Source organism: Meles meles, chromosome 16 (genome assembly GCF_922984935.1).
Source record: "Meles meles chromosome 16, mMelMel3.1 paternal haplotype, whole genome shotgun sequence".
In the NCBI taxonomy this organism is placed as follows: Eukaryota; Metazoa; Chordata; class Mammalia; order Carnivora; family Mustelidae; genus Meles; species Meles meles.
Genome location: NC_060081.1, coordinates 75440633 through 75453816, shown reverse-complemented (window position 1 = coordinate 75453816; position 13184 = coordinate 75440633). Strand labels below are relative to the sequence as shown.

Sequence of the window (13184 nt, the reverse complement as noted above, 5' to 3'; positions counted from 1 at the left end):
TCCTGGAAGTAGAGCTCTCCTTCATGCGGGTGGGGGGAGGGGAGAAGATTCTTTACACGCGCATGTGTCACACGCCTGGTACCTGGCATGATTTCCGGCACACAGGAGGTGTGCGGTATGATGGGGATCAATGACCGAATCACTAAGTGAATAAGAAACCTCTGTAATATCCCGCCCGCGTTGCCATGTTTTCCTTTCTTACTCTAAGTCAGTGCTAATAACAGCTCATGTTTATTTGTATTGGGTAAGTTCCCGACACTATGTCAAGAAATCACTTGCCTTATCCCACCTGGCCAGGTAGGTATTAATAAAAACCCCTTTACAGAGTGGTGAAGTCACTTGCCAAAGACACTGGGCCAGCATTTAAGACCTGGCCTCTTTATTACTCCAGAGATAAAGCTCATACCACCATTTATGTGTTCTACAAAGCACTGAGGTGGTTACAAAGGCCTTGAAGAATGGGCTCAAATCTGGGGCATCTGGGTGGCTCAGTGGGTTAAAGCTCTGCCTTTGGCTTGGGTCATGATCCCAGGGTCCTGGGATCAAGCCCTGCATCGGGCTCTCTGCTCAGCGGGGAGCCTGCGCCCACCCCTCCCCCCGCCCCGCCTACTTGTGATCTCTGTATGTCAAATTAATACACAAAAAAATCTTTAAAAAAAAAAAAGAATGGACTCAAATCCTGTTCTGAATGATAAAAGACACCTGAATTTTACTTCCAAAGCTCAGAGAAATGGCAAGTGGCCAGAAGTCTAGGCTGCAGGAAGAGGGTTATGCCCCTGCCATCTTGGGCAATAGAAGCTACCAGTGATTCGGCCAGGCCCTCAGACCCCCACGGTCCCAGGGGCCTTCTCTCAAGTGGAAATTAGCAATCTGCCAAACATGTGATCCTTCCTTGGCTTCCTAACGAAACCCATTCTCATGGCAGTCTGATCCTGATTCCGGCTCTGACAGATGTTTGGCTTAAACCACCCAAAGTGCTGTCTTGACTTCCTCTAACCCTCTGCCTCGCTCCGACATTTGCAGGAAAAGTGATGGGGATTCCCATCACCAAAATGCTACTGAGCTATCCCAGAGTTATTACTGACGTGTCAAGGACAGACAGCCCGGCAGAGGCTTAGCCATGGAATGTCACAAAGAGAAGGAGAGACAGACAGACAAAAGAAAAAGCGAGAAGGAGAGCAAGCCTGCTTTCCTGTTAAGGAAAAGCACAGCGGAGACACGACCCGGCGAACCGGACTCGCTGAAACAATGTCTCCATTATCACCCACAGCTCTGAGAAAGCAGACTGTTAGTGAAACCAGCCGCTTGGGGCCACATTTCCAAGGGAAGTATTTTGCTGAACACAGATGCACTCAAACGGTTATTTTCAGGGGAATGAAAGTGATTTGCATCAATTTATTCAGAGCCATCTGAGTTCTCAGCCACATGCATAAAACAAAATCATTGCTCCCTTTGCTTCTGGTAACTTTTTATGCCTCTTTACTACGGAAATCCTCTCCCCATCCGTGCACTGAAATTGATATCCTCGGGGACTCTTTTCTACAACCTCTTCAAGCAGACTTGCATGAAACCTGGGCCTTGGCGTGGCATGAAGAGGGAACTGGATTTGGTATTTGGGCTTCATTTTTCTTTTTCTCTATGCTCATAAGATGGCTCACTTGGCCGGATTTTGTTCATTTGACAAACGTAGTAAGTCCTGTACCAGGCTCTGAGCGTATTACAGACGCATGGAGCCTAGCCTCTGCCCTCTGGAGGCTTCCAGCTTCTGGAAGACCGGCCAGTTAGTTACTCGGTTAGATTTTGAAGCTAATGCACGGGGCAAAAATCCCATAGGGTCCGACTGAACTCAGCGGCTCACCTCACCAGAAGCAGATGCTTTTGTGACACGATGCGGTGCACACGCTGGAACTGAGACCAAGGAGCAAAGGGGTAGTTTGTGTTTTCTGTTTTATGCTTACTCTGGGCACAAGTCTACTGAGTGGAGAGGTGGCCCGATGGCCCGAGTGGGCCATGTAGATACGGTATACTTTGCTCGGTTGCACTCCGGAGTGGGTATCACCACTCTGGGCATATTTATGGGGTCCTGCGGAGTGCCAGCCCGTGCTGGAGCCCCACACCTAAGGCAGGGGCCTGACCTCACAATCTGATGCCGCCGTGCTCGCACCAACACCACAGAAGATCTTAAGGAAACAACAAACAACAGCATTCAGTCCCAGCAGCAGAATTCCTAGCGTTGCCCGTTGACATGGCCATTGCTACAGTGTGAGTCTCTTTCTCCTGCCTCACCCCTGCCAGTTTCTGTGAGTAAAACGGGAATCTCTATGGTAGCTCACATTTGACTCTTCCTCTGCTCCTCCGAAGTGCCTTACATGTACTGACCTGTGTGAATCACACCACATTGTGAGGCATTAACATGATTATTATCACCCACAGATGACATCAAGCAAACAAGGCAAAGGGAGGCCAAGCTGCCTACAGCGGAAGTGACATTCAATCCCATACACAGTGACCCATCAATTTCTGGCCCAGCTTTCATGCAGAACCTGCCGATCTTTAGAACGGGGTTCTCAACCTCCCGCTGCTGACATCTGGGATCAGGTTACTCTTTGCTGTGGGGGACTGTTCTGCGTATTACAGGATGTTCAGAGCATCCCTGGCCTCTGACCCTGAACCCTGTGTTCACAACCAAAATGATTCCAGATCCTGCCAAATGTCTCCTGGGAGGCAAAATTGCTAGCCACCGAGAATCGCTGGTTTAGGGTGACTATACATTTCAGTGTTCCTGGCTACATCCTGTTTACATCCTTATGCAGGCATTACTCTTCATCAGGGCCAATGTCAAGGACAGATGACCCTTGTAGTCACACCGAGCCCCATGCTTGGTTTGACGTTCTGCCATCACCATCTTGAAAAATCTTAACTTTTGAACAAAGGACCTTATGTATTCATTGTGAATCGGGCCTGCAAATTGCAAGACCAGTCTTGCTCTTAAGAAGGCTGACCTTGACTCTCAAAAGTGTCCCAGCTGGGAAAAAACTCCTAGGGTAACCCTACTGATTGTATGTAATAGAGCCTTTAAAAGCTCCCCATGTGATTTTTTTCCTCATTGAGGGAAAAGTACAAAAGTCTGGTTGCTCTTCTCTCAGAGGCTGCACAGCTGGATTCATCACCAAGCAGCGCATGCGTACCTACACTTTTTGCATTTTGCATCATAGATTCCCTGGTGCATATCCACCCTGACATTCTCCCCAGTAAGAGCCAGCCTCTGCTACCAGGCAAATGGCCACAATCCTCCATAAAAAGAGGTCTCAAGGACATAGGTTTCTTGGCAAAAATAAAGGGCAAGAGGTATATATTTTTCCCCTGAAGCAGGGGTTGCAGACTTGAATGCCTACATGGGTCATGCAGGTAGCAGAAATCAGTGAAGTCTTCTGGTTGTTGAGACGACAAGAAACGATAAGAACTAGGCAGCCCTGAAGGCCATTCATCCTCTCAAAATGGTAGCTAGCACTCAATTTTAACTCAGGTGGACATGCTGTTACCAGATAGTCTCAGTTCTCCAAAAGATACAACGATGTATTTTATGTGAAACCTCCCACTGTAAACACTGGGAACTAAGTTAGTTTAAAAGAGATCATCTGTGCCGATCGCTTCTAGACCAAACAAAAAGTGGTCTCCCTACGTGAGCTCCCAACGCCTGTGCCGTCATCTTCGGCCGTCTTGACTCCTTTTCCCTGCTCTGGTCATTTGGGGACTCCACCAAAGCTTCCTTACTGCCTGAAGCTGAATCCATAGATAATTTTACCCCGCCCCCCTGGCTAGTCACATGGTGGAGGAGGAATTGTATTTCATGCTTGCATGGATTGATAAATATTTGGGTAGGAACCTAGCATGTAATTGATTTTCAGTTCTGCAAAAATAATTGACTGGATCTCCTTAAAATGTTGAAACTTGTGTAGTTGGCAACAATAGTCCATCCTGGCACCACCTTTGAATGCCTTCTCTAGGCAACATTCAGGCTGGCAGATCCCGGTCATACCCAACACTTGAAGAGCAAGAAAAAAGAGCCATACAAGGCAGAGCACGTCCGCTGGGGCAACCAAAAGCTGAAACCCCTATTAAATGATTTCTTAAAATGACTGACTCTGGTTAAAATAAAAAATGGCCTCTGGTTTTGTTGCCAGACATTTGGGATTATTGCTTTGCTTTCAGTAAACTCCTAGGAGGAAAAGCAAATCCACGTGGTGTGGAAGAGAGGGACTGATTAATAATCAATGTACATTTGTGTCTAACAAGGAAAGCCAAGACGCAGAGGGGCCGTCAGTGAGCTACAGCCCGAAGGCCAAATCCTGGTGGCCTGTGTTTTATGGCCCAGAACCAAGGACAGTTTTTACATTTTTAAAGTAAAAAAGAAGAGGGGGAGGGAGTCAAGGAGGAAAAAGAGGTAGAGGAAAAGGAAGAAGCAGCAGTACTATCTGTGGCCCCAAAATATAAAATATTTACTATCGGACCCTTACAGAAAATGTTCACCAACCCTTGGAGATGGATACATCACTCATTTCCTAACTTCTCAACGTTGATTAAAAATGTCACTGAAATGATCCTACTCCTCTCTCCATCCCCAGCACCAACACCATCTCTACCCTCTCTGCGACAACTGGGTTTGGAAAACTGTATTACTCACCACCGCCCATCTGGTCAACCAGATGCGCCCTGTGCTCTCATATGAACATCTTCGGTTCCTATCATGCACTGCTGCTGTCTTACCACCGCCAGGCTTTCCACGGGCTGCCTACTTACAGCGCCACCATCTTAAACATTAATATTAGTGTCAGAAGTCATACACAAAGCTACAACCTGTTGGCATCATTCAGTGTGGTTCCTTTCCTTGTGGAGACAGAGCCTCCAGCGGACAATGACCATGGCGAGGTCCCAGGAGCCTAGCTATGGGGAGGAGTTGCATAAACGAGGGCAGCACTTCATAACCAAGGAAAGGGACCACTGAAACCCGCCACCACACCTCGCAAGTTATGAGGTTATTATAAGAGACTGGAAGGATGTACTCCGAAAATGACATCTCCCTCCTAATATACCAGAACGAAAGTCAGAGCAAATTTAAGAAAGAAACCTGAATTTCATCTGTTTCTGTCCTATCTTTAGAGTAAATTCCTGGCAGGATTATTGCTGATAAAGAGATAAGTGAATTTAATTTTGGTAAATCAGGGCAAATTGCCCTCCAGGGAGACTGTAGCAAACTGAACTCACAGGACTATACCGCTGAATGCGCTAAGGGTGTAAATCGTAACTCCTTACCTAAATTTTAAGCTCTGGTAAAGATTCAAAACGGGGTTTTTTTGTTTATGTTCTCCATATGACTTACTACAATGCTTTCTTTGCAAGCCATAGATAGGTGTTCTACAAAAGGTTTTTGAATCGTAATTATAATGCCTGGATACAAAAAGTGTTTATTTGGGAGGGGAGAAAAGCTGATAATTGCTTTAAGCAGTACACAATAAACAAAGAAACAAACAAATTAATTAAATAATGAATAAATCAATCCATAAGTGAACCCAATTAATCAGAGCCCACAAAGAGGAGAAGAGATAAAACTTGATTTTTTTTTTTTTTTTTTTTTGAGGGGGCGGTTTGGGAACAGAGGGGCAGGTTGAGTTGGGAGAAGAGTGTTTAGATACATTTAAAAATAATAAAATAAAATAAAAACATCAGGGAAGAGCTTATTTCAGAGTCTGAATAGTAATGAAATAGATTCTATGATTTCTTTGATTCTTTCTCTATTAAAACCAATGGGATAGTTTATGGCTTTTTGAATTAGATTGAGTAAGAATTACTGTGGTTTCCAGAATTGTGGAAGAATGCCACTTGAATTCTACAAATTCATTACATTTTCTTTGCAAAACCAAGCTTGGAAGTAAATCTATCAATCAGGCAAACCCCCAAAAAAGTGACAAATAAGGGTTCAGATGAACTCTCAAACCTGGGTTCACAGTCAGGGCTCTAGAGCACAGGGGAGAAGTCCTGCCCCGGGGTCTCGGTATCAATGTCTCCTGCGGCCTCGGTGCACCCTGGATGGAGCCTCGCCTGCAGCCCCTAGGGCAAGCCTGCTAAATTAGTCTTCCTCTACTTTATCACTTGATTAGCCTTGAAGGAAATTCTAAAAATGACAGGCCCAGGGGTGGAATGAAGAACATCCCACACACCGCCACTCCTTGGTCCAAAATTAGACTTTGCCACAGACACTGATCTCCAAGGTGGCAAAAATAGCAAAAGCTGCTCGGGGGAGTCCCGAGCTGTCCCCGCAGAGTCCCCGTGGCTTCTCCGGCAGGCCAGCTGGCAGCTGGTGAGCAAACAAGTTCTCGCTGCTCAGTCTCATTCAACAGTTTGTCCTTCCCTCCCGATACTCCAGCCACCAACCTCCCAGCACTCCCTAGAGTATGGAATAACCACACTTTGCCTTTAAAAAGTGAGAACATGAGAGAGGGATTTTGAGATATAATATTGCTATTTGGTGCCAAAACTACCCAAAGAAACAGGATTTCTTGAAACGGGTATCTTCTAAGGCATACTCTAAGTTGACAGATTTTTCCGAAAGGCACTCTGATATTCAAGGTAATTTGCAAACACTAAGCCAGTTCTTAGTGGAGACATAGGGGGGGACAGGAGAGCTTTCAGACTCTCCGAGGGGGCAAGGCACTGTGACCAGCGGTAGAGGTTTAGGAATCAGACATAAGGATCTTGCATTTCTGGCTCCGGTAGTAAGGAGCTCTGTGGCTGCGGGCAGGTGACGGAACCACTCTGAGAGTGAGTTTTCTCATCTCTCTGGCAGAGACTGTGGTTCCTTCCAGGTCAAAGTCATGAACAATACTCTTCTGAATCGTGAGCCCGACGAGAGCAGGAGCCTTACTGTCCATTCACCACTACATCCTGGGGCACCGAGCCGAGCACGTCAGGTCTTCAATGGACACTCTTAAATGAACAAATGAATAGGAATGAATGAATGAGTCTACCTTCCAGTTAAGTGATGACAGAAAAAGCAAGCAAAGCGCTTGGCATATCGTAGGAGGCTTGGTAAACAGTATTGGCTGCTGTGAAGGAAGAGACTAAAGACGGCCAGCAGATGGCCAGGAGATGCACAGTGTTATCAGCAAGACACCCTCAATAGGAAGTTATCTACAAAGGTAAAAATCAAAGCACTAAATAAATACTATTCTGGACGTTTGTGTGGTGTGGCGACAGACACCAAGATGGCGGCCTCCATGGTCTATTCCTCAGGGTCTCTGTGTGGGTCTCTTCCCTGACTATAGGAAGGACTTGTGACTTGCTTTTAATCATCAGACAGGGCGACAGGATGTCACCTGCGTGCTTAGGGTACATAGGATTGTGCAGTTTGCAGTGCGCAAGGGAACGCTCCCTCTTGCCGGCTTTGATGAAGTCCGTGGTGTGCTGGGGGAGCCCATGCAGTAAGGAGCTGATGGTGGCCTCTGGGAGCCAAGGATGGCCTCCAGGCCACAGCCAGCAACTAACTGGGGCCGGCAATCCTACTGTTACAATCAACTAGTCCCACCGATAACCACGCTTGCTCATGAGTGGACCCTTCCCCAGTCTAACCTTGAGGTGTGCCTGAAGCACCGCAGCCTTGTGAGGAACTGAAGCCAGGCCAACCCTCCTGGCCTGCTGCAACTGCGAGATGACAAATGTGTGTTGTGTTATGGTGCGTTGTCACTGGGACTTTGTTATGAAAGACCAGAAAACAAACAGGCCAGATGTCAACGGTCCACAGATGCGTAGCCGACCTGTGGAGAGTAACAACAGAGGGACGTAGGGACTGTGGGCAAGTGACGTCCCCCAAAGAGGGCAGATAAGACCGGGCATATCCGATTGCTGTTGCCCTGGGGGGTACAAGGTCAGTGCTGGCAGACCTTTTTACTTTTCAAAGGTAGCGTAGAAATCAGAGTTTCTGTGAAACCTCTCAATTTTTAATCACTGGTCACTAATTTGGTACTTTTAGAACACCGGCAAGCTAATCTCACGGAGGACAAAGAAAACCAGTCGTGAGTGATATGGAGAAAAGCGGGGCTCTCCCAGAACACCTGCTCCGAATTTGAGTCCCATGATTTCCAAGCCGGTGGTCATGGGCCTTCCATACAGCAGCGGCTGTTGGGTTAGAAAGTCCTGAAAATACTGCTTGTTCCAGAGCAGACACAAGATACGTATTTATTATTATGGATATCATTACTGTACTAGCTTCCTAAGGCTGTGGTCACAAATCACATGACTTGGGGCTTAAACAACCTTGCTGTATCCACTTACTGCTCTGGGGACCACATGTCCAAAGCCAGTTTATCGAGCTGAAGTCAAGAGGTTGGCCGGGCTGGATCCTTCTGGAGGCTCCAGGGGAGAACACCTCTTTACCTTCTCCAGCATTTAGGGGGACCGACATCCTTCGGGTCACATCTCTCTCCCCTACCTTCAAAGCCATCAGCATACACACTTCAAATCTCTCGCTCTCTGTCCCTCTGTTTTCACTGTCACTTCACCTTCTGACTCTTCTCCTGTTTCCCTTTCATAAGGACCCTTGTGATAACACCGGCTCACCTGGACGAGCCAGGATCATCTCCCCATCTCGAGAGCCCTAACTTGATCCCATCTGCAGAATCCCTGTAGCCACGTAAGGACACATTTATAGGTTCCAGCGAGTAGGACACATCTTTGGAGTGTCCTATTGACTCAGCTTATCACTAGTATTGTTCCTGTGATGCGACCCATACACCTCCTCTTCACAGCTGCTAGGTTCAGGTCACAAGTCTGATCCCAACCAATGCACTTTACGGCTGTAACTTCAAACAGGTGCAGGTCCCGCGGGGAAGCACCTGTCTGTGGAGGTGGTCTTGCGAATTTTTATAACAGAGGCAGCCAACAGTGGGTCAGAGATTCTTAACAATGAGGCTGAGCCCAGAGGTGGGCATCACCATCTTTCTCCATTTAAGACTGTGACTATCCCAGAGAAGCAAGCCGGTGGTGGTAAACACGCAATTCCTAGCTGAGAAAACAGCCAGATCTAAGTGGATCCCTTCTTTGGTACCAGAAAATGCAGAACTGTAACCCGGGGAGGGAGGGGAGCTGGAAGGGCTGTCTTCATTGGCTTCATTGTCCCGGGGCGTCCCTTTTCTCCCCAAATCAGGGACTGATTCATGTACATTAATTTTGAGCATTTCAGAATCCCCACTTAACATGCTTGAGTTTCAGATCCCATTTTGGAGCTTACTCATTTCCATCTAAAACAGGAAGTTGTTACTTTAAAATCATATTCATTTTATGGAACTCATTAAGCACACAGCAAATTCAGAGCAAACAACATTATTTTCCAGTTAAATGTGCAAAGGGATGATCTAAACGAATTACTCATATTCCTGATTAATTTTTAGTGGAAGTAATGAGGAGGTTGTAAATGGAAAAACATGTGCACACCAAACCTGCTTTTCAAGCACAAAACAATTTATGCTAATTGATGGCTTTACCAGTAAGGTAATCTTGGAAAAACTCCGTCAGATGCTTAAAGGCATCTAATGGAACAGGTAAACAATTTTAATGTAATGAAATGTTGCCCTGTAAAGTTCCAAGTGGACTTGAAGTCTACCTTACAGCCATCTGTCTGTCTACCTATCTACCTATGTATCTATCCATTCACCAGCCACCACCCATCCATCCATCCATCCATCCATCCATCCATCCATCCATTTATCTATCTCCACTGCACTATCCAGAACTCGTAGGCATAGGGGAAATGGATACCAAGACTACATTAGTTCAAAAAAATATTCTGAAATTGGTGGGGAGAAAATCAAGAGAAGAATATTTCATGATGTGTGAAAATGACATGAAATTTGAATTCAGTGTCCATGAATAAATTGGCTTTGCAGCAGAGTCATATCCACTAGATTACATTTTTATCTAGAGTTGCTTCTGCAAGTAGTGAAGTAGTTGCAACAGAGACCATCTTACTCCACAAAGCCTACAGTATTTACCAGCTGACCCTTCACAGAAGGTTTTGCTGATCTATGCTCTGAAATCCCAGACCACTGCATGAACAAGTCATTGAGAATAATCTGAGGCCACTTTGGGACAGATCATATTTCGGGCATGCTTTTCCTTTTCTTTAAATCCAACTGCCCCACGTGTTTAAATCATACGTTTTCAAACTACCCTAACCTTACCATGCCAGCCCAGCTCCTTTTGGTTTTGCAGACTTCCTTCCAGATGTGAGGCTCTATGCATGTATTTGCAGCCACAATGCATGATTTGCATTACTTTTAACTGTTATGCCTTATGACTTCAATCCTAACTCTCTGTGCAGTCCCTAGTACGATGCAATGAACACGGCAGGTAATCCCAGGGAGCTCTGTGCTCATGGGTATTTGTGTTTGTGTTGTTTTTATGAATCAACGTCCATGAAGGCTGACCAACCAGAGATGGGAGATGCATGGCTCTGGGCAGGATGGAGTCTCTGCACAGGTTTCCCTTGGCCCACAAAGTGTTACTGTTTTGTTGCTGGTTTTAGCTAGAATTCATTTCCAACAGTGGCAAACTACAAGATATTATATACAGACTCAAATCCTTGGCTTCCCTGGAAAAAAGAGATGTCCTACATGGAGACCTTAGGCTCATCAACAGTCTTCTGGTCTTGGGCTTTTGATATTTTACCCCCATTCCCTTCAGCCCTCTTCTGTCTGGCTCCCACTACCATTTGAAATGATAATATCTGGTACAGCTATGAATATATACTTATAGGTAGATAATCTACACAGTTGTGTCTACAGCTGTCCACATGCATCCAAATTAATTCTGATGAACATATTCATGACAGTGGACTAATGATGACGTTCCCTCCCCAAATTCATATATCGAAATCCTAACCTCCAAGGTGATGGGGTTAGGAGGTGGGGCCTTTGGGAGGAGATCGGGTCATGAGGGCAGAGCTCCCTTGCCCCGTCCGTCAGTGAGACACAGAAAAGACAGTCATCTATGAAACCAGGAAGTCGGTGTCACCAGACAGTGAATAGGCCAGCACCTTGATCTTGGACAACCAAGCCTCCCAGTGGGAAATACATAAATTTCTACTCTTGAAAAGTCACCCAGTCCTCTGGTACTTGCTGGAGGAGCCCAAACGGATAAAGACATACACAAGTAGTAACTGAAGGACAAAGCAGATCAACAGGGATGTCCGGACACTGTACCACCAGCTGGCTCTTGGGGCTTTGCAAAGATGGCGCTTAATCCAAGTAATACACAGTTGAGTGCAGGAGAAAGCCATCTGCTCAAATACTGCAGGCCACATTTTTCAGCGTAAAGATCCTACGATTGCGTTCTACAAGGGTATGTGCTGGGTCATAAGGAAGAAATTCCGCACGTACCATTGAATTTTTCACGCTCTGGAGCAAGCGCTCGTGCTGCTCCGCTATGGCCAAGGCAGCGGAGTGGACCTTCTGGTAGATGGCTTCCCCATCTCGCGTTTGAAAGATAAACAGCCCTTCCCCAGTTTCACACATCCTGTGAAAACAAAAACAAAAAGCTTTTGAAAATCCAGCTCCAAGAACTGCCACGCTCTAGGGGAGCCTAGAACACTCCACGAAACGAAACCATTTATTTCACACGCGTTCAGGATTCTTGTCCATGTTGGTTAAATGTCGTTAACTAGAATCAACATTTCCAATGGATTTGTTGTTCATCTGGGCAGGAGACCATCCATACTAGGCTAACACGGTGCTGAATTTTTTTTTTTTTCAGTCAAGAAGCCAAGGTTAATAAACAGCTATTTCTTGATTCTCAGTATAATCCCAGTACTTCGCCTTCCCACTTTCCAAGAGGCACCTGTACACTGTGTTCTCATGACTGTCCATGAATCAGAAGCTCATTAGAAACTACGTCATCAGCCCAGAGGTGGAAGGAGTCTATGACTCCCAGATTCTGTTCCTTCCTCAGAGACAATGGCTTTATGGATTCTTTCATTTCCAAAATCACTCTGGATTCCTTTTTTTCTCACTTTACCCACTGACTTTTACCTTGGACACTGTTCCAGCATCCAAAGTGGTCCCAAATGTCCCAACACTCTTTCCTTATGGCCTTAGCTAACAGAAACCTGTAGATGGAAACCCAGAGCCAAGAGAAAATAAAATAATGAGTTTAAGTTGAGCCTCTCCTACGCCCTTTGGGAAGATAAGGATTCAGACATAAGAACATGATGGCCCTATAGACACACTGAACAGTTTTGAATTTCCCCAGAATTACTGTCTACAGGATAAGTCTGTCACTCCAAACCATGGATTTTGCAATTTAGTCAAGAATCTAGAAGACAATCAGGAACTCAGAAAGCAGTGGGAAATTCGCTGACGCCTGCACACGGCAAGGATGTATCAGGGCAGAGTGAAGTAAGAAGCGAACCCAGGCAGCTCCCAGCTGCCGGGCAGGGGTCACCCCTCGCCAGCCTTGTAAGCCGGTATGTGCTACTTAGCCTCTCTGCGTCTGCATTTCCACTTGCAAAATAAACAGAATGATAGTAACCACCCGCTAAGTGTCCTGAAAGTGTTAGACAGGATACGTGAGTACACAAAGGAAATCTGCATGTCCATTATTCCACCGGAAGATAAGCTCCAGGTCGACGAGAATTGTTCCTGATTCATTCACAGTTCTGCCACCAGCGCCTAGAGCACGGCTCACCCTCTCTCTGGCCCTCCATAAAGAACTGTAGAATGGGTTGGGAAAGGACGGGAGGCACTAGGCAAAGGTATAACAAAGAACTTGACCCGGGCTTCCTTGTGGAAGTCTTATTTATTATTTTTTTAATTTTTAAATTTTTATTATTTATTTTGAAGTTTTATTTAAACTGAAGTTTTCCGGACCCACCCTGGGGAGGGCAGGGCTCTGGCAGAGAAGGCAGGAACAGCACAGAGAACAGCTTGAGATGGGACAAAGGCGAGTGACCCAGCACACCAGGGAGAGGGGGGGCAGGAGGGACAGCCCATGTTCCTGGAGCATCGGGGACCAGCGTGAGCGCCCCGAGATGAGGGGCTTCATTCGGCAGAATCGCCACCTGAGGGCAACAGTTCCCACAGGCTCGGACGCCGACTTTGGAAACCGTTCCCTCTCTTTGCCCATGACGTTTCACACCA

At 46.2% G+C, this 13184-nt stretch overlaps 1 protein-coding gene across 3 annotated transcripts in view; it reads right to left on the bottom strand.

The window, feature by feature from the left end:
• The window catches only part of DOK5 (docking protein 5), a 164002-nt gene that overhangs the window by 29686 nt on the left and 121132 nt on the right, over nucleotides 1-13184 (bottom strand). For all 3 annotated transcript variants that reach the window (XM_045981178.1, XM_045981177.1, XM_045981179.1), the window contains one exon: nucleotides 11430-11565. In XM_045981178.1, the coding sequence (XP_045837134.1) occupies nucleotides 11430-11565 (136 nt within the window). The remainder of the gene's footprint in view (nucleotides 1-11429; nucleotides 11566-13184) is intronic.